This window comes from Furipterus horrens, unplaced genomic scaffold (assembly GCF_987537825.1).
Source record: "Furipterus horrens unplaced genomic scaffold, mFurHor1.1.pri manual_scaffold_16, whole genome shotgun sequence".
Lineage (NCBI taxonomy): Eukaryota > Metazoa > Chordata > Mammalia > Chiroptera > Furipteridae > Furipterus > Furipterus horrens.
Window position 1 is genome coordinate 994,947 of NW_028327186.1, and position 19,737 is coordinate 1,014,683.

Here is a 19,737-nt window from a genome sequence, read left to right on the forward strand (position 1 = left end):
AATTTTAACTGATCGAGCCAATGAAGACGTTGGACTCTTAACAGCCTGAACCGGTCATGAGAACTGCAGGGTGCCTCCAGAAAGCGCACGTAGACGGTCACTGTGGTGACTGATGAGGTGGCGGCGGCTGGCACTGTCTACTGTGGCACTGGGTGTTTTAAAGGACTGTGACTGACAGCAACCTGGCCGGGTGGCTCAGTGGGTTGGAGCATCGTCCCAGAAACCAGAAGGTCGCCAGTTCGATTCCCCATCAAGGCTCATGCCGAGACTGTGGGTTCAGTCCCCGGTCAAGGCGCATACGGGAGACAACTGATCAGTGTTTCTCTCTCACATGGATGTTTTCTCTCCCTCTCTCTCCCTCCCTTCTCCTCTCTCTGAAATCAATATGCAGGTCCTTGGGTGAGGACAAACAAACAAACAAACAGAAAGAAGGCTGGAAACTGGATGTGTGGCCAGAAAGTTTTGGATTTATGAATTAATTTCCCAAATTCGGAGATATTGTGACTTCTGGGTGAGCAAAGCATGGCTCACTTCCTGTTCAAGAGGTCTCTCAAAGCTTACTCAAGTGCTGAAATCAGATGACTCAGACTTCGGCTGAGCTTTTCACCCTAAAGGGTGCATCTAAAATTTAAAGTGAAAAGCACGCAAACATCTTGACTCCTCAGCGTGATTACTCAGTAAGATCCTGCCATCTGCAACTCCTCAGAGCTGAGCTGGGCATGGGGCTGCTGTCGCCATCTGCTCTGCTCTTGAGCGCAGGGCGAGGCCGGAAACCAGGACTTGCTGGGAAAAATCCACAGCTCTCCTGTCCTCTTCCGGCACACCGGAGGCCTGGTGGATCTGGTGTCTCATCACTGTGAGTCATCGTGGGAATTCCGTGCGACGGGACTCGAGATCCCAAGGGTGTCTTCGCAGACAGAGCGGATCAGCACACTCTTCAGTGAGTCCCTGGACTGGCCCTGGTCTTTAGCTTTGGGGATCACCCTAAGGGTCCCTGTGGCGAGCAGGATAAGCAGCCTCTGGCTGATCTCACGCACTCTTGTGCCATTGGCTGTACAGGGCAGAGCAAACCCCCCCTGGCATCGCGATGGAAGCTGGATGCCAAGGGCTTTCGTTCTGGACGCTTCTTTTAGGGAAGTGGACGTGGCTCTCTGTGTTTAGATTAAATGGCAAGTGTGTTGAACTCCACTGCCTTCCATCTACCAGCCAGCATGCTACGTTTCCAAAGAACAAGTCTGTGGTAAAATTCCTTTAAGGTGACACCAGGTTTCAGACAAGAGTGTCAGGGAGGACACGCATGCGGCGAGCACTGGGGGTGACCCAGTGACCAGGACTCACCTCCTCTGCCCCAGCACCCTGACATTCTCAGGCCACAGCCCTGTAGACACGGGTAGGTGAGCAAACCACAGGTGACCCCGCGACACATCCCCTGGCACCCTTCTGCTTTAATGATTCTCAGACGTCCCAGTGCTTGGACATTTGCCATTTTCTCCTAAAAACCAAAAGCATAAATAACCATAGGGTTTAAGGTTTCCTGTTTATTGGATTCAAGAAAACAATGTCTCCTGGAAGAGCAGAAACGATTTAATCCCATAAACACTGCGTGTCAGAAGACTTGTCCTGGCCCAGCTTGTGCAAAGGACCCAGTTAGAAAGCGTCTTTGCTGAAGCTCTCAGTCACTGTGGGGCAGGCACAGAAAGGTGAGTGTTCCTTGCAGGCCCCCATGTTCCCGGGGAGGACAAAGAACTGTCCTCGGGAAGGGTCTCGGCTACAAGTCTGGCGGCCTAAGAAATGAAGTCAAGGACGGAATCCTTCGGGACAGACCGGGTTTGCCCACCTGGACGGTGGACCTAGAAGAGCGCTGTCTAGTCTAGACTCTGTCTTGGGATCCTCAACCCTTTGAAACGAGCAGGAAGAGCATCGAGTCTGGAGCCAGGAAGACACGGATACTTTCAGGCCATGCCTGCTTGAGGAAGGCCTGACCGCCCACATCCACAGGAACCGGGTGGTCCGCTCTTGCTTCTTCCTGGTCCAAGTCTTGGGTCTGAGGAAGAGTCAGGAGAAAGTGCTCAAACCATGCCTGAAGGTGCATGGGACAGCTGCATTTATGGCAGAACGAACTTGACACTCAAAATTAAAAACTCGCTGGCCCACCTCTGACGTCTGCGTGCCTGCTGGTTTTCTGACCACACCGTGGCGGGCCCAGGGCTCCCAGCTGCGACCTGTCCACAGAACAACAGCGTGTTCCTTCGGGGGGGGCTCCTCACAGTTTCCCCCCACAGCCCCCGGCTCTGTTCTCCTGCCAACACTGGACAAAAGCTCTGTGTCCCCACCTCTGAGAGCAGCTTTGCCAGGTCCCACTGAATTCCTGGTATGACATTTTACCTTAGCACCTAAAACAATGCCTCACCCAGAGAAGGTGCTCAATATATTTTTGCTGGTCACTTTGATCACTGATTTAATCATTGCACTGTGTCTTTATTTTCTGTTGGTGATTCTTTTCTTTTTAAGATTTTATTTATTTTTAGAGTGAGTGGAAAGGAGGGAGAAAGAGAGGGAGACAATCATCACTGTGAGGGAGAAATATTGATCGGTTGCCTCCTGCATGTGCCCCAACTGGGGACCAAACCCACAGCCCAGGCATGTGTCCTGACAGGGAATTGAACTGGTGACCTTTTGCTTTGTGGGATAACAGTGTTGGTGATTCTTCTCTTGTGAAGTTTTTAAAAAGCATTTTCTCATTACTTCTTGGGTGATTATTTTTCTTTCTTTTTTTTTTTTAAGTCAACATAAAGTTTATTTTAAATTTTTTTAAAAAAGGAAAAAGAAAAGCTCCTCCTCCATGTGTACTAATTTTTTTTCTTATTCGCTTCTGAGAACACTCATTACGTTTGCTCTCAAACCCTTAATACTCCTCCATCATGATCGTAAGTTTTTCATTGCCTCTTTTTGGTTTTTTAAATATATAATCATGTCATTAAAAAATAATTTTAGAACTAATTCCCCCCAGTTCTGTCTCTAATTGTTCTTGTTGCTTTTTGAACTGATGGACCCCTGACCTCCAAAGTCAACGCCATGATCCAAGGAGCAGGGAGACAGAGTTCAGGAGCATAAGGAGAAGGAAGTGGTCCGATACAAACACGTTCTTTCGCACAGGACATGAGGCAGCGATCTCCGCATGTGCTCTCCGAGTGCAAGTGGAAGCTGTTTTCGGTCCTTGCCCATTAAGAGACAGAACCTCACTTACGCACCTGCACAGGCTCAGGTACGTGAACAATCAGATGCACCACAAATGACATTTAAGTCTTCTCTCTGCCGAAACTCTCCCTTCACCTCTGCATTGGAAAGGCCCCTCTCAGGGCAGGAGAGGGACTTGCTCAGGCTAGGTCTCACTCACCGGGTGTCGGGAGCATCGGAAGCCCCGGTGTGGCTGACAGCGTTTAGCAAGTGCGGACAGAGGCTCAGCGAGCGCACTGGGCAGTCCTGGCATCCCAGCCACGTAGCTCAGGCCTGACTCCTCGCGCTTCACCCCCTCGCCGGCCCCCGTCCTCCCAACTAAAACCCCACGCGCCTACTTGTCCCAGTTACATGTTCGCACATTTCAGTCAGCCTGTCACTGCCTTTCCCTGAGGGACTGCCTGTTAGTTATTGAATGCAACATACAGGGGTCCCTCTCTACATCATGGTTCACTTATCGCGGCCTCACTGTATCGTGGGAGCTTTAAAAATACTATATTTAATTATTTATTGCAAATTTTTTGCTATATCACGGGATTTTGCTGTACTGTATATGTATGTTGTTAAAGTGACATAGGTTTAAGAGCGTAGAATATGTTTAAGAACATCAGTAGTGTTTATAAAAGTGTGGAAAAGGTTAATAAGGGAGTGGAAAGGTTAATAAACTGGGAACAGTTTATAGGTGTGTGGGAAGGGTTCATAAAGCCTTAAAATATATATAAACACTAAAACAAATGTAAGGTTCCTACTTCGCGGATTCTCACCTATCACGGGGGGGTCTAGAACGGAATACCCGCGGTAAGCGAGGGAATACGGTACATATATATGTGAGCTATCTGGTGTAATTCTAAGTTGACTGGACGGGCGTTTTATTGCGCCTCCCTTTCCAATACGAGAAGCGAGCGGTATGACAGTCAAACCCCGGGAGCCGCCTCTGAGCCCAGGTCTGTCCTGCTCGCTGACTGACGAGGCCCCGGTCTCGGGTCTCCGCTGTCCATCTCGCAGCATCTCCGACAACAACGTGTGTGGCTCTGAATTACTGCAGTCTGTCCCCAGCTCAGGAAAGTGACTGGTAAGTCCCTTGGGAAAGGAATGAACTGCTCTATGAGACACTGGAAGATTGCTGTGTCCTGGCCCCTCTCAGCAATAGAGAGACAGACACTGGGCGTCCAGGCCCTCAGCAGAGTGGTAAGCACAGGAGAGGAACAGCTCCCCCCAAACTCCAGGACCAGAGGGTGCGGGGCTGCCCTCCTGTGGGAATAGGGCCCCTCTCTCTGTCCCCTGCTGGGCGCTGTGCCAGAGCCTCTTCCCAGGCTCCAGGGACACCCGTCTGCCCACACAGCTCCAGAGGGAGCCCCTTCAGTCCTTTCTCAGGAAGTCACCTCGTCCCCACACCAGCTCTCCGTGGGGTCCCTTTACGAAATATAAATGAGCTGTCCTCTGTTCATTTGCTTGAACCCCTGCTCATCTGGTCCTCTCATTTTCTGTAATTCGGTTGTTCCACAAATTAAATTCTTACCTGGTTCAAAACACTTAGCTAGCTGACCTCTGATTAAAACCTAATACATCCAAATAAAGATAAAGTATACGATTAAATGTTGTCTCCTAGAAGGAGGTCATCCATCTGGCTTTGTCTCTAGCCTGAAAATAGATTCGCGCTGCCTCTCCCAGGTCAGCGAAGCCGGCGGCAGCCCGGGAGCAAATTCAACATTACTTCCAGCTTATTTCTTTTAAAACACAGCCTGACCACAACTCTCAGCAGCTAAAAACTGGTTTAAGGAGACTTGCAAAGTATACACTTGAAAAGCTTAAAACTGTGCATCGCCAACACGTGTCTGGGACTGACCACTGCCTTTTCCTACTCAATCCGCAGAACGTCCGTACAAAAGGAACTCGTCTTTCGGCTCAAGTTTTCCACAGGCAGCAGCCGTAGGAGAACCAAGAATCGTGGACACATGTCTAATTTGTATAGTTAATTATGGTATGACCTTAGCCAGGTCATGGGCACATTTTTGTTCATCAGAATGGGAGCTAGTGGCTAAGTCAGAGGAATGGGAGCACTGGCTGTGCCCTTCAGTGTGTTTGTGGAGATCACAATGGCCTGTGACAGGCGTTGAACCTTTGACAGATGAGAGCCCCTGGGGCGTTTTCTTCCTCATAAGTGCCTGTGACGTAGGACTGAACGCCTCGCCGAGGGTAAGAACCTGCCGAGAACGTTCCTGCAGAGCCCAGCAGCCCACCGATTCCTAATATATTGGATTTTGAAGGAACATGCAATGATTGATTTCTGCAAAGGAAGCAGGCGTGAGGAACTCTGCAGCGGGCAGCTGGGTCAGCGCCTGGCGCCATGTGGCCCTGCTGCAGATGTGACCTAGGTCGTCTTTCACCGTCCTCAGTGTTAAAGAGGTCAGTCACTACAGAAAGACTTTAAATAAGTCATTAAACATGTAAAATGAGAAACGTGCACAGGTATCGCATGATGGCAGCCGCGCTTAGGCACAATGTTGCCAAAGTCACCGCCTGTCCCAGTGCCTGTGAGCTGCAGGTGTGCTGCCTCCATGCCCCCTCCATAGCAGAAGGCTGGGCGCCAAGGTGTCCAGGCTGGAGTCCAGTTTTTAAAGCAACCACCTCTTCCCAGACCTCCAAAGCACTCACCTCCCGCATCCGAGAGCAAGGGAGCGTGAACGTGAGGCGACTTTGAAATTAAGAGTTCAAAGCATTTCCCATCGATGTACTGAAGAGCAGAAACAGTATAAGGATCAGTTTCCCTTGTCCTGGCTGGGTGGCTCGGTTGGTTGGAGCACCATCCTGTGCACCCAAAGGTTGTCAGTTCGATTCCTGGTCAGGGTGCATGCCTAGATTGTAGGGTTGATCTCAAGTCAGGGTGTGTATGGGAAGCAACCAATCAATGTTTCCTCTCCCTCGCACCCATATTTCTCTCTCCCTCTCTCCCTTCCTCTCTCTCTCTAAAATCAATAAACCTATCCTTGAGTGAAGATAAAAAAAGAAAAAAAAAAAAAAGAATCAGTTTTCCCCTGAAGAGGAAATGCAGGGAGCAACCACACAGCCACGTGAAACACAGCACAGGAGGTCTCACGGCCACTGTCAAACTGCTGGGGGTGACAGCAGTGAGCCAAGGAACATCGAGGGCCAGAGATGAGCGGAAGACGTGCATAAGGACTCAGGCCTGGCTGCCGGCTCCCCGTCACTGCTCTGAACTCTGTGCCTCTCGGGGAAAGCCAGCCCCCGCCGCCCACTTTGGCAGCAAGCGTGCTGGCATCCCGGCAGCACCACGTGCAAACGAGGTGCCACAGGGAACCAGGTTTTTCTGTGCGTTTAGATGAATTGGCTGGTCGGTGGGGATTCTGGTTTTGCTGTGGGGAGGAGGCCACCATGCAGGACACGCTATTTCTCCTTAATTTCTTTGTGTGTGAATTTAAATTATGCTGCATGAAATAAGTCACACAGTGAAAAACAAATACTGTGTGATGTTACCCATATGTGGGATCTGCTAAAACTGAAATTATAGAAACAGAGAGCAGAATGGTGTTTGCCAGGAACGAGCTGTGGGTAGATGGGAAGATGTTGGTCAAAAGGTACAAACTCCCAGTACTAAGAATAATAAATTCTGGGAGTTTAATGTACAGCATTAGGCCCTGGCCAGGTAGCTCAGGTGGCTAGCATATCATCCCAATACGCCAAGGTTGTGGGTTTGATCCCAGTCGGGGAATATAGAAGAACCAACCAATGAATGCATGAATAAGTGGAACAACAAATTGATATCTCTCTCTCTCTCTCTCTCTCTCTCTCTCTCTCTCTCTCTCCCCTCCTTCCTCTCTCTCTAAAATCAATAAATAAAAATTAAAACAAAAAGGTTCTTCTCAACCCAGCTGAATGAACCATTTCCAATCTCTTCAATAACTAAAAAAGGTATAAAAGCTCTAGGAGTGAGGGATAGAGATCCAAGAGGGCAGAGGAGTAGTGGAAGCCACACTAACCTCCTCCCAGGACCAATCTGCAATTACAACTTAATTGTGGAGAAATCATCTGGAATAACCAACTGAACATGAGCTGGAGAGAAGCCTTATAACCACGGACAGACAGAAGAAACTGCTGCGTCACAACGTGACCGGCAGGAAATGCAGAGACGTGAGAGAGCTGGCTGGGCTCCCACAGGTGGCAGCTGAAGGGACAGAGAAACATCTCAGCAGCCAGGGGTTCCCCCTGAGAAGAACGGGGTCTAAACCCCAATCTGGGCTCCCCAGCCAGTAGCATCAGAGCTGGAGAGGAACCCAGATAACACCTAGCTGTGAAAAGCAGCAGGGTTTCTATCTGCCAGGGAGAGAAGGCTGGAGACAGAGAGCCTCTTAAAGGGCCAATGCACAAAATTCTGTTTGCAGCCACTTACCCCGAGCTCTGGCAGAGGGAGGGCAGAGTGGACTAGAGATGCTTGAGGAGAGTTTGCGGACAGTGGCTTTGGGGAAGAGAACTGAGAGAGCAGCCAAGGGGATCCCCATGCTGACTCATCCCCCATACTGCAGGAGCCATCTCTCTCAGGCAGAGCCTGAGGGGAAGCAATAGACCTGCCCACAGTAATTATTCTGCCTCACCCTGCAGTCCTTCATGAAGAAAAAAAGAGAAAGGACCCAAATAAATAAAATCACAAATGGAAGAGGAGAAATAAGAACTGCCACCAAAGAAATACGAAGGACTGTAAGAAAATATTATGAACAATTATTTGCCAACAAACTGGACAACCTGGATGAAATGGATAAATACCTAGAAACAAAATAAATCAGAAAGAATTACAGAATCTGAATAGACAGATAACACCTAATGAAATTGAAGCAGTAATCAAAAAAACTCCCAACAAACAAAAGCCCTGAACCAGATGGCTTGACAGGTAAATTTTATCAAACATTCTGAGAAGTAACACCTCTCCTTCTCAAACTATTTCATAAAATTCAAGAAGAGGAAAGGTTCCCAAATTCACTTTATGAGGCCAGTATTATCCTATTTCCAAAACCAAATAAAGGCATTAAAAGAAAAAAATATATATCCCTGATGAACATAGATGCTAAAATTCTCAACAAAATATTGGCAAACCAAATACAGACATGCATCAAAAAGATCATACACCATGATCAAGTGGGATTTATTCCAGGAATGCAAGGTTGATACAACATTCCCAAATCAATAAATGTGATTCACTGCTTAAAAAACTGAAGGATAAAAACCACATGATTATATCAATAGATGCAGAAAACACTTATTATACAATCCAGCACCTATTTATGATCAAAACTTTCAGCAAAGTGGGAATAGAGGGAACATACCTAAACATAATAAAGACCATATATGACAAACCCACTGCCAGTATCATACTCAATGGGAAAAAACTACAAATGTTTCCCCTAAAAATCAGCAACAAGACAGGGATTTCTGCTTTCACCTCTCTTATTCGACACAGTACTGGAAGTCTTAGCCACAGCGATCAGACAAGGAGAAATAAAAGGCATCCAAATTGGAAAGGAAGAAGTAAAACTGTCTTTATTTTGCAGATGACATGATAGTATACATAGGGAACCCCAAAGATTCCACTGAGAAATGACTGGAACTGATAAATGAATTCATCAAAGTGGCAGGAACAAAATTAATATCAAAAATCAGTTGCAGTTTTATATGCCAATAACAAAATAACAGAAAGGGAAATTAAGTAAACAATCCCATTCACAATTGCTTCAAAAAGAATAGAATACCTAGGAATAAACCTAACCAAGGATGTAATGGATCTGTACACAGAAAATTATAAGAGACTGAAGAAAGAAATTTAAAAAGATACAAAAGTAAAAGCACATATCATGTTCATGGATAGGAAGAATTAACACCATTAAAGTGTCCATACTACCCAAAGCAATCTATAGATTCAATGTAATTTCTATCAAGCTTCCAATGATGTATTTCACAGAATTAGAACAAATACTTCAAAAACGTATATGGAACCACAAAAGCCCCGCAACAGTGATCCTGAGAAAGAAGAACAAAACTGGAGGAATCATGCTACCTAATATCAAACTATACCACAAGGCCACAGTAATCAAAACAGCCTGGGCCCGGCATAAAAAGACACATGATCAATGGAACAGAATAAAGAGTCCAGACATAAACCCACAACTTTATTGTCAATTAATATTTGATAAAGGAAGCAAGCACATACAATAGGCTAAAGATAGTTTATTCAATAAATGGTGTTGGGAAAATGGGACAGACACATGCAGAAAAATGAAACTAGGCCATCTTCTTGTCCCGCACGCAAGATAAATTCAAAATGGATCAAAGGCTTAAGTGTTGGACCAGAAACCATAAAAATCCTAGAAGGAAACATAGCAAGCAAAATCTCTGACACTGCTCATAGTAATTTTTTATCAGATATATCTCTGATAAAAGAAAGGGGAACAAAAGAAAAAATAAACCAATGGGACTACATCAAACTAAAAGGTTTTTGCACAGCAAAGGAAACAATCAACAAAATAAAAAGACAACTCACAGAATGGGAGAATATATTCACTGATACATCTGATAAGGGGTCAATATCCAAAATTTATGAAGTATTTACAAAACTGAACGCCAAAAAAACAAACAACCCAATTAAAGAATAGGAAAAGGACCTGAATAGACACTTCCCCGAAGAGGACATACAAATGGCCAATAGACATATGAAAAGATGCTCAATGTTGTTAATCATCAGAGATGAGATACCACCTCACACCTGTCAGAATGGCCATCATCAATAAAGCAACAAACAAGTGCTGGCGAGGAAGTGGAGAAAGGGAACCTTATTGCACTGTGAGTGAGAGTGCAGATGGTGCAGCCACTGTGGAAAGCAGCGTGGAGATCCCTCAAAAAAACTAAAAATGGATCTGCCATTTTACAGAGCAATCCCACTTCCAGGAACGTACCCAAAGGAACCCAAAACACTAAGTTGAAGGGACCTGAGCACCCCTATGTTCATTGCAGCATTATTTACAGTCGCCAAGATCTGGAAGCAGCCCACGTGCCCGTCAGTGAATGAGTGGATAAAACAACAATGGGACATTTACACAGTGGAATACTACTCGGCCATAAAAAGAAGAAACTTTACCCTTTGCACCAGCGTGGATGGACCTGGAGAACGTTATGCTGAGTGAAATAAGCCGGTCAGAGAAAGACAGACGCCACATGATCTCACTCATATGTGGAATCTAATGAACAAACTGAGCTGACAAGGACAATGGGGACAGACTCACAGATGGAGAGCAGATGACAGCTGGGGGTGGGGGACAGGTGAGGGGGTGGGGGACTGAGAAAAAAGGAAAAAGGACTCATGGGCCTGGACAACAGTGTGGTGACTGGTGGGGGGGTATAAGGGGACTAAATGGTAATGGGAAAAGAATACAATAAAGATTAAAATTTTAAAACCCTAGGATAATAAGACAATGGAATCGATCTGTTAAACAACAGATTAAAATGACACTTCATTTCTCTTCACTGGGGAGAGTGTCTGAGACTGGGTAGTCAGTATTAACAATATCAATAAAGAAGCAGGGAAGTAGGAGAGGGGAGAGGAAGACAGAGCAGTAACTGTTTCCTGTCTTTCCTTGACTGTTACATAACCATCTGGGGGAAGAGGAAGCCATAATTTTTCCAGGCTTTTGCTTTACAGCTGAAACCCCCATAAAAATGTACACCCCTGAGCCCTGCTTTCACCTCCAAACCATGCTCTTCCCCGTGACATACCCTTCAGTTGGACCGTTCGGGGCTCCCCCGTGCTCGCCCTTCATAACCCGGCTCACTCAGTGCCCCAACCCCCCTTACAGTCCGCTCCCCACTGTTAAGTCGCTTTTATTTTTCAGGAGGTTCCCTCTGAAGCACTTGACGTCCCCTTGAACTGTGCCGCCGGGTCTCACAGACAGGGGGGTGTACCGGATAGATACCCCCCTGGGAGAAGCCCTTTATCATCGCGACTTCAGAGCGAAGTGTGCCGAGCGCAAAGGTCAGAGGCCTCGTCCTTCCAGCAGCGGCTGCCCCGGGTGGATTTCCCGGGACAGCACCCGCCCTGGACGCACGGCCCTGACGGTGGCCACAGGCCTTCAGCCATCCGTCCGCAGCGCAGAGTCCGCACCGACAGTGCGTCCCAGCGTCACCCTGGACTCTGGGTGATGAGGGCGCATCGGTGCAGATTCGCTGGCGGTAACCAAGGGACCGTCTGGCGCGAGACGATTGCCACACGAGAAGCTGGGCACGTGTTGCAGGAAAGGGTACACAGAAGTCCCTGTACCTTCCTGTCAATTTTCCTGTGAACCTAAATCTGCTCCTTTAAAACATCTTTTACAAAATAAACATTTAAAGGAGAAAAAAAAGACAACTCCGAAGCCCCTGGCTCCTAAGGCCTTTAAGCTCCCAGAGACTGTTGAATATTCCTGCTCTGGGTGGCTCGGCCTTGACCTTCCTCAGGCCCCGTGTCCCCTGAAGGCTGGGTAATGGTCTGGACTGGCTCCCAGAGCAGGAGGGGGCCTCGTTTGCCCTCTGACCTGTGCTTACACAGCACACGGCATGCCGCAGCCATGGATGGGGCCACAGTCTACTGACTGAGCAAAGACGGAAATAGGAAAGTCACCCCAGAGAACACAGGAATTCCATGGCTAAACATGTGTGTGTGGGTCTGGATTTAGATATGTGTATGGTTTTGAACTAACCCTTGCCGATGCTCTGTGCCTTGCTTTGCTGGGAAAGTCAGCAGCGCGTTAATATTCCTCATGGAATGAGACGGGGCAGCAGCTGGGACAGCTTCCATTCTGCTGAGAACCGGCTGTAAACGTGTCACTGGGTCCAGGGTGAAGCACGGCCTGTCACTCAGCTTGCCCACGGTCCCCTAGGTCATTGCTCCGTGTCACAAAATAAAAGGCCCGCAACATGGACTGGTCGCCACTTCCATTGGCAGGCACACACCGAGAAGGGGAAAAAATGGACCAGATGGATTGTGAAGATATTAAGGGCACTTTTTTAAAAAGATGAGGAGTTAACTGGAAAAGCTTTCTATTCAATCCAAAATCCAGCATCCATGCCTTCTATCTGCTTCAGGGTGTACTAGACACTGACGCATGCACCTTTCTCAGGGGATGGGAGTCTTACAATGCCTCAGACCGTTTTGATTAAGATCATTCCTTTCCCTTGATGAAGGTGTCAGAGTTAATGATGTTAATAATGATGCAAAATCATAGCGTAAGCTCTGTGCCATGCAGGGGGGGTGGGATCTTGCTGGATTTGAATGCACCTCATAAAAGTTGACCCCCACATTGGAAGTGGCGGACGCTCCCCAGATGCCAACATTCACCCCAGGCAAACCTCAGGGGGGAGCCTGGGTCCCGGCAGGCCCAGGGTCTGCCCGGCTGCCCTGGACCAGCCTACCGGTCCCCGCTCCCCAGCCACCTCACACCCCTGTCGTCCTGGCTTTTACCAAGGACCTTCCCACGCTGTCCCAACCCACAAACCCCTGTCATCTGTCCAGTTTCAGGCTGGGAAAGCCTCATGGGAGGAGCCTATTCCAGCTGCTGCCAGCTTCCCCAAGGAGGAGGGGCCTGCTGGCGGCAGAGTCCTGACCACCCTGTGGTGACTGTCACTGACTTAGCTGCCTCCTGTGCAGCCCATCGTTCCCAGGTAGAACTTTCTACCATTTCCAACAGCAAAGCTTAACCCTGGGCCCCAGCAGATCCCAGAGCTACAGGCGTTCATGAAAACCCCTGGCCGTACCAAACCAAGTGCCTCTTCCTAAAATAATTTATAACCATATATTTACATAACCATTTCTTTTTCTGCATTAGACATAAATTAACATTAGACATAAAGGTGCTGAATATACTGTGTGGAACTAATGTAAGAAAATGAAACTCCAAAATAAGAAACAAAGAAACTAAGGCACAATTACTCTCTTTATACAATCAGCAGCATGGCCACTTACCCGGGAAGGGACGTCACGCTGACAACAGGCATTTTATAACCTGCGGCCCACGGCTGTGGGAAGCGAACGCTCTTTTATCCGTGCCCCTCTTTGCTAATGCCCAGTTTAGGGGACACATAGGGCATTTCCATACGTGAGTCACTCATAAACATAACTTTACCCCTACATGGAACCTTTAGATCATCAGAGAAAGCATGAACACTTTTACTATCTGACAAAGAAAAGAAATAATTGGCAACTAATTTTCCAGCAAGTATTGCCACCCACAGAATGTCGCAATGCAAGGACAGCGTGCATGTCAGAATTTTGGCAGTTTCCACCCTCAGCCTCATGCGACCCCCAAACCCAGGAGCCAAGGGCAGCGGGGGAGCCGAAAGGAGGCCCCAGCCTGCAGGAGCTCCAGCTGGGGTCTGCAGAGGCGCGTGCCTGCTTGGGACACAGCCAGAAGGGCCTCTTCCTCGTGGACCTTTGCTTCCAGGTCTGTGAAAATACGCTACTTGGGAAAGTCGTATATTTAGTCCCATAGTCTCTCCGTGGGTAAAAGCAAACATAGGCATCTTTTTACTTCAGAGTTCAAACTACAGAGAGGAGTAGGAGCTGTGTAATCTCAGATCCTTTTCTGTGACGCAATATTTGCTCCATAAGACCCACAGACATTTCCTCCCCATTTTTGAGGGAAAAAAAGCTGTGTCTTACAGTGCGAAAAATACGGTAATTGGAAAAGCTTTCTACTTAATCCAAGTTGTTAAAATCTACCATCCATAACTTGTATCTGCTTCAGGCAGGTCTTTTGGATCTGGAAAAAATAAGCCAAGAGTCCAAAAGCTGTGCCTTCTGTCTATGCGCAGTATTAGTGAGGCCAGAGATGTCTGATAGCCGCGCAATTGCAGATCCTGTCATGTGGAGGCCTGCGCACAGCGAGGTGTGGAGGAGGGGTGACGCGCTCTGCGGTCACCAAGGCCTGTCCCACTGCCACTGCCACAGGCTCTAACCCTGACTTTCGCCATCAGCAGCACTTCAATGCCCGGCACATGCTACCGCGTTGTCGACCTGCTGGGCAAGCCGCCAACAGAAACCCGCTCCGAGCACACAAGCAAGAAGTGAATCAAAGTCTGTGAGATCAGAAAAAAGAATCTCTTACCATGTTTATTGATGACACAGGACCAATGCTGTTCACATAGATGTCGACATCAATTACAGTCGGTTTTACTGTGGAGGAAAACACACGTGGGTTAATACTTGGTGCCCGAAAGGCTGGGGAAAGCACCACCACCTGCAGGGTCGCTGACAGGGGTGGGCTTTTCTCAGGGACTTGCGTTGTGGTTATGATTCAAACCAAGCCTGTCTTTCTTTCTAAAGTTCTCCAGGGATGAGAGATTCTTACGTGTACTTAATGAGTTCTAGGAGAACAGGACGTGTGTCTGATAAGTGGCTATAAAGATATTCTCTGACATGTGGTAGGCTGACTGTATGGCAAAGAAAATCTAAAAGCAAAAAATACAAGACACTGCATAAGTAATTTAACACATTGTTGACTGGCAATTTTATACAAAAGCTATCCCATATCACTGACTATTTTTTCATAATTAAATATGAAAATGAAGCAATCTAAATAAACTTCTATAAACTTCATTTATTTATTTAAAAATTGTATAAGCTGCCCTGGCTGGTGTGACTCAGTGGATTAAGCGCCGGCCTGTAAATCAAAGGGTCGCAGGTTCGATTCCCAGTCAGGGCACAGGCCTGGGTTGCAGCCAGGTCCCCGGCTGGGGGTGCATGAGAGGCAACCACACATTGATGCTTCTCTCCCTCTCTTTCTCCCTCCCTTCCCCATCTCTCTAAAAATAAATAAATAAAATCTTTTAAAAAAAGAATTGTATAAGCTAATGCAAGTGCAAATATGAGTTAACTTGTTATTGGTCAACGATGTTTGGGCTTGAAAACACGCATTTTTTTCATGACTCATCAACAATGTGTTAAAGTCAGCATTTTGCTGTACTATCAGGGACAGCTCAAGGTCTTTACCCATCACTGGGCTGGCTCCCTGTCATTCCAAAGCAAAGCAACTCAAGGCAGAGATCAGGGGAGTACAAACAGCAAAGGGGAATAAGAAAGCTTGATTAGTATCGCCACTGTAACTTAAAGACACACACACACGTCACAGACCTAAAATTCTATAACTCGGGAAAGAATAACACTTTAGTAAGTCAAGGAATTATGGTTTCCCCTGTGACAGCATAACATTTATAAAATGAAAAATTGCCATATCTAACATTGTGCATGAGTGGTGGAATTGACTTATTCAGCCTCCAGGAAAACCCATTTCTCTTTCCTTGGCGGCGGTGGATGTTGGGAGCCCAGGGGAGGGATCGCTGAGACCCAGACGTCTGAGTCACTTCCTCAGCCCCCAGTGACTGACAGCGGCGAGGACAGCGCCGACCGCAGAACATTTCTGCCCAGGAGAAGCATGGACATGACTCCTGAACCCTGGCACACAAAGTGGATTGTTTCTATGAAAACAAGAGCAATTATATCTGCAATTATTCTGATGAGCTCCCTTCGGTTTTGCTAAACAATCATCATTCACAGAGGAACTTCTGAACCCTCCTTTTGCAGCCGTGAGTGGCCCTTCAGAGCTCACGGTCTCTTGGTAAACTGCACATCCAGCCGTGTTTCTGGGACCTCCGTGAAAATGGCAAGATGATCATGAACTTGAGCCAATGACTCCACGCCTGTCGGTTACAACCAAGTCACGTGAGCTTCAAAGAGCTCTTGGCATTTTGGAAAACACCCCAATAATTCTATGTACTCTACAGTGCTTACACTTCATAAAAGTATGAGTGTTCACTGTAGACTGAGCTTTGCTAACCACTATGACTAGGAAGCAGCCTCTTTCTTCAACATAATTGCATTGAGCAAGTGTCCTGTCTCCAAACACTGCGTAACCTTCGGTGCTGTCATAGAAAAGCTGGGGGAAGTCAGTCAACGGAGGGTCTACTTTCAGCAAGAGACTTTTCTGGTTGTTCTGCGGTATTTACCCAACTCTGAGGTGCCAGAGCTTCTAATCTCATTAAAGAAGAGGACATAGCTGCAGACATAGCGCTTTAACAACTTGAAGTGGGAAGCACCAAATGAGTATCAAGAGCAACAGGGCAAAACAGGTTTTTAGAGATGAGAGCTTGTTATGAACGCAAACACGTAAGCACATGCATGCGCCCACAAAACTTGGGGAAATTAGCTGTTGGGGTGGCCAGAAAGTCCATTTCGGTTTTCCTGTAAAGTAAAGGACACGTTTGTCATTTTCACCAATAAATTTATTGGCTTGGGTGTTTTGAGTATGCCAGCCACCTCCCACGTGGTGTACACTGATTGTCCTCAATGAATCTCTTGATTTGATTGCTGTCAACTCCAACTGGTCTACCCAACCATGGAGCATCGTTCAGCGAGAAATCTCCAGCACAAAACTTTGCAAACCACTTTTAACATGTCCGATCAGTCACAGCACCTTCTCCATATACTGCACAAATCTATTTTTTGCATTTCAGTTGCATTTTTACCTTTCTTGAAATAATAAGGCATAATATGCCAAAAATGTTGCACATTTTCTTCCATCTTCAATAATAAAATGGCTACACAAAAATTCACCAATTTGGTATTTTTAAATACATGCTGATGTGACAGCTGTCACAACACAATCTAACAAAATTGTTTCGAATGAAGTTAAAGACAACTAAGCACTACTAGAGGCGTCTTACAGAAAAAAAACAAATGAACTTTTTGGCCAACCCAATGTTTTAAGCTAATGCTTGGTGGCAACTTTTCTGGCCCTGGATCCCCGAGGAGGGTGCTGCTGTCATTCAATAAGTGAAGTGTGTCATGCCCCTCAAAATGAGGTCAGCCCCCCGTGTGTCTCCTACCCAGAAAAAGCAGTGGGTCCAGGTCCACACTTTCTCCTCACCCTCCCAAGACAAATTGGAAAATTGTACTGAGGTGGGTTCTCAAAACTCCCAGAAGCTTGTATCCAAAACCACAGACTTCTGATGTCAGGTTGTCCTTGAGCAAAACTGGGGAGAGGGGAAAAGGAGAGCAGAAAGCAGGCAGAGGAGATATGGCGGGTGCACTGTGCACTCCCGGCCCTGGTTCTGCCTGTCCTCCTGGGAAGGCGGGGCAGCCGGGATCCAGCCCCGGAGGAACGAGACTGTGGGTCACACAAGCACCCTGCAGGGTGAAGGGGCAGGCCTCCAAGGCCACCAGGACCCTGTAGCCATTTGCTTTTTCTTCAGCCATCTGATTAATATCTCTTACAAGACAGTCTCGTTGAATATGGTCTGAGATCTTGCAGGAAAATCTATTTTACATGTAGTAACCAAGAAGAAGAGCCTTCCTTTGCATCTCGCTACTATTAGCTGACGCTCTAGTTTTAAGTCATGAGCATCCCTTAATATCCCCAATGACAAGGACGGGCACTTGGAGGGGGTCCATGTGTGATTCGTCTTCCCATGACAGCCACAGCTCCTGGCACACAGGAGGTGCTCACTGAATATGCACTACTACTGCGCCTGAAAACTGTGGTTTGCAGTGAGTGTATTTACTTGGCCTTTACACACTAAACGTGCACACGAGATTGTAAGCTGCAACAGGAAGAGGAAAACTTTAAAGTGTGCCCTGGAATTTGATGACAATTCTGGGTGGCCCCAAATAATCAAGTGGATAAAGAGTTGATAAGTTTCATTTCAGACTAGGTCAACTGAAAAAGTTTTTGCACAGCAAAGGAAACCAGCAACAAAATTAAAAGACAACCCACAGAATGGGAGAACATACTCACCAATACATCTGATAAGGGGCTAATATCCAACATTCATAAAGAAGTCATAAAACTCAACACCAAAAAAACAAATAATCTGATTAAAAATGGGCAGAAGACCTAAATAGACACTTCTCCAAACAGGACACATAGATGGCCAATAGACATATGAAAAGATGCTCCATGTCACTAATCATCAGAGATGCAAGTTAAAACCACAGTGAGATACCACCTCACACCTGTCAGAATGGCCATCATCAATAAATCAGCCAACAGCAAGTGCTGGCGAGGACGTGGAGAGAGGGGATCCCCATGCACTGGGGTGGGAGTGCAGATGGTGCCCCCCCTGTGGAAAGCAGTGTGGAGTTTCCTCAAAAAGTTAAACATGGAACTGCCTTATGATTCAATGATTCCACTTCTGAGAATTTATTCAAAGGAACCCAAAACACTAATTCAAAAGAACATAAGCACCCCAAGGTTCACTGTAGCGTTATTTACAGTCGCCAAGATCTGGAAACAGCCCAAGTGCCCATCAGTGAATGAGTGGATGAAACAACTCTGGAACATTTACACAATGGAATAGAACTCGGCTGTAAAAAAAAAAAAAAAAGAAAAAAGAAAATTTTGCCCTTTGTGACAGCATGGATGGACCTAGACAACATTATGTTCGGTGAAATAAGCTGGTCAGGGGACGACAAATACCAAACAATTTCACTCATATGTGGAATCTAATGAACAAACTGAGCTAACCAGCAAAACAGACAGACTCATAGGTAGCGAGCAGGCTGACAGCTCTGGGGGGCAGCTCAGGGGCTGGGGGGACTGAGCAAAGAGGAAAAAGGACTCATGGACACGGCACAGCAGTGCGCTGATTGCGGGAGAAGGGGGTGGGCAGAGGCGGAGGAGGTACAAGGGGGATAAATGGTAATGGAAAAAATACAATGAAAACGATCTATTAAAAAGACTTCATCTCAGACAAAAATGCTCCCCAAAATAGGCATCTGTTACCATGAAAATTACATTTGCTCCCTTGGAGAGGAGAAGCTGGAAGAGGCCCTGGAAGAGCAAATGAAGCCATTCACAGTCACTCGTATACAAGCAGGGGACAGACAATGACAGAAATGCACACTAGGACAGACGGGACACGGGGCTGCTGAGCGTTGACAGGGTCAGGAGGCGCAGACAGGGGCCAGGCGCAGGTGATGACAGCTGTGCACGGAAGGCGATCAGAATGAGCTGCCCCCGACAGGCAGCAAGAGGGACGAGGAACGGAGACCCCAATGCACGCCAAGCGGACGGGCTGAGGGAGGTGACGCAGCCCACGGGGTCTGCTGCCCGGCTGCAGAGCGGGGCTCCGCCGCTCACCAGTCCTGTGATCTTGAAACATTTCCTGACAGCTCCGTGCCTCAGTTTCTCTAGGTGTAAGAAGAGCCGAGGACAGAAGCTGATTGGTGGTGGGAGCTGAGAGGTGGGATAGGCTGTTGTTAGGTGAACAGCGCATGCTCAGTAAATGTTCTGCTGTGGCTGCTGGGGTCCCTGAGTCAGACTCAGAAAAGAAGGCCCAAATCTTCAAGCTCTTGTTGCCTTCCAAGTAATATTTATGTCTAAAGGTCACCGTGGCTATTTAACTTTCTATTTTCTCAGGATGATCTAAATATACTGATAGAATGTCTAAACATAAAAGAAGAGGAACAAATAA

General features: G+C 47.0%; 1 protein-coding gene across 1 annotated transcript in view; it reads right to left on the reverse strand.

Annotated features, from left to right (window-relative positions):
* GABRG3 (gamma-aminobutyric acid type A receptor subunit gamma3) overlaps window positions 1-19,737 on the reverse strand; it is a 335,489-nt gene that overhangs the window by 278,785 nt on the left and 36,967 nt on the right. Inside the window, exon 3 of the mRNA XM_090263575.1 lies at window positions 14,376-14,443. Within this exon, the coding sequence (XP_090119701.1) occupies window positions 14,376-14,443 (68 nt within the window). The remainder of the gene's footprint in view (window positions 1-14,375; window positions 14,444-19,737) is intronic.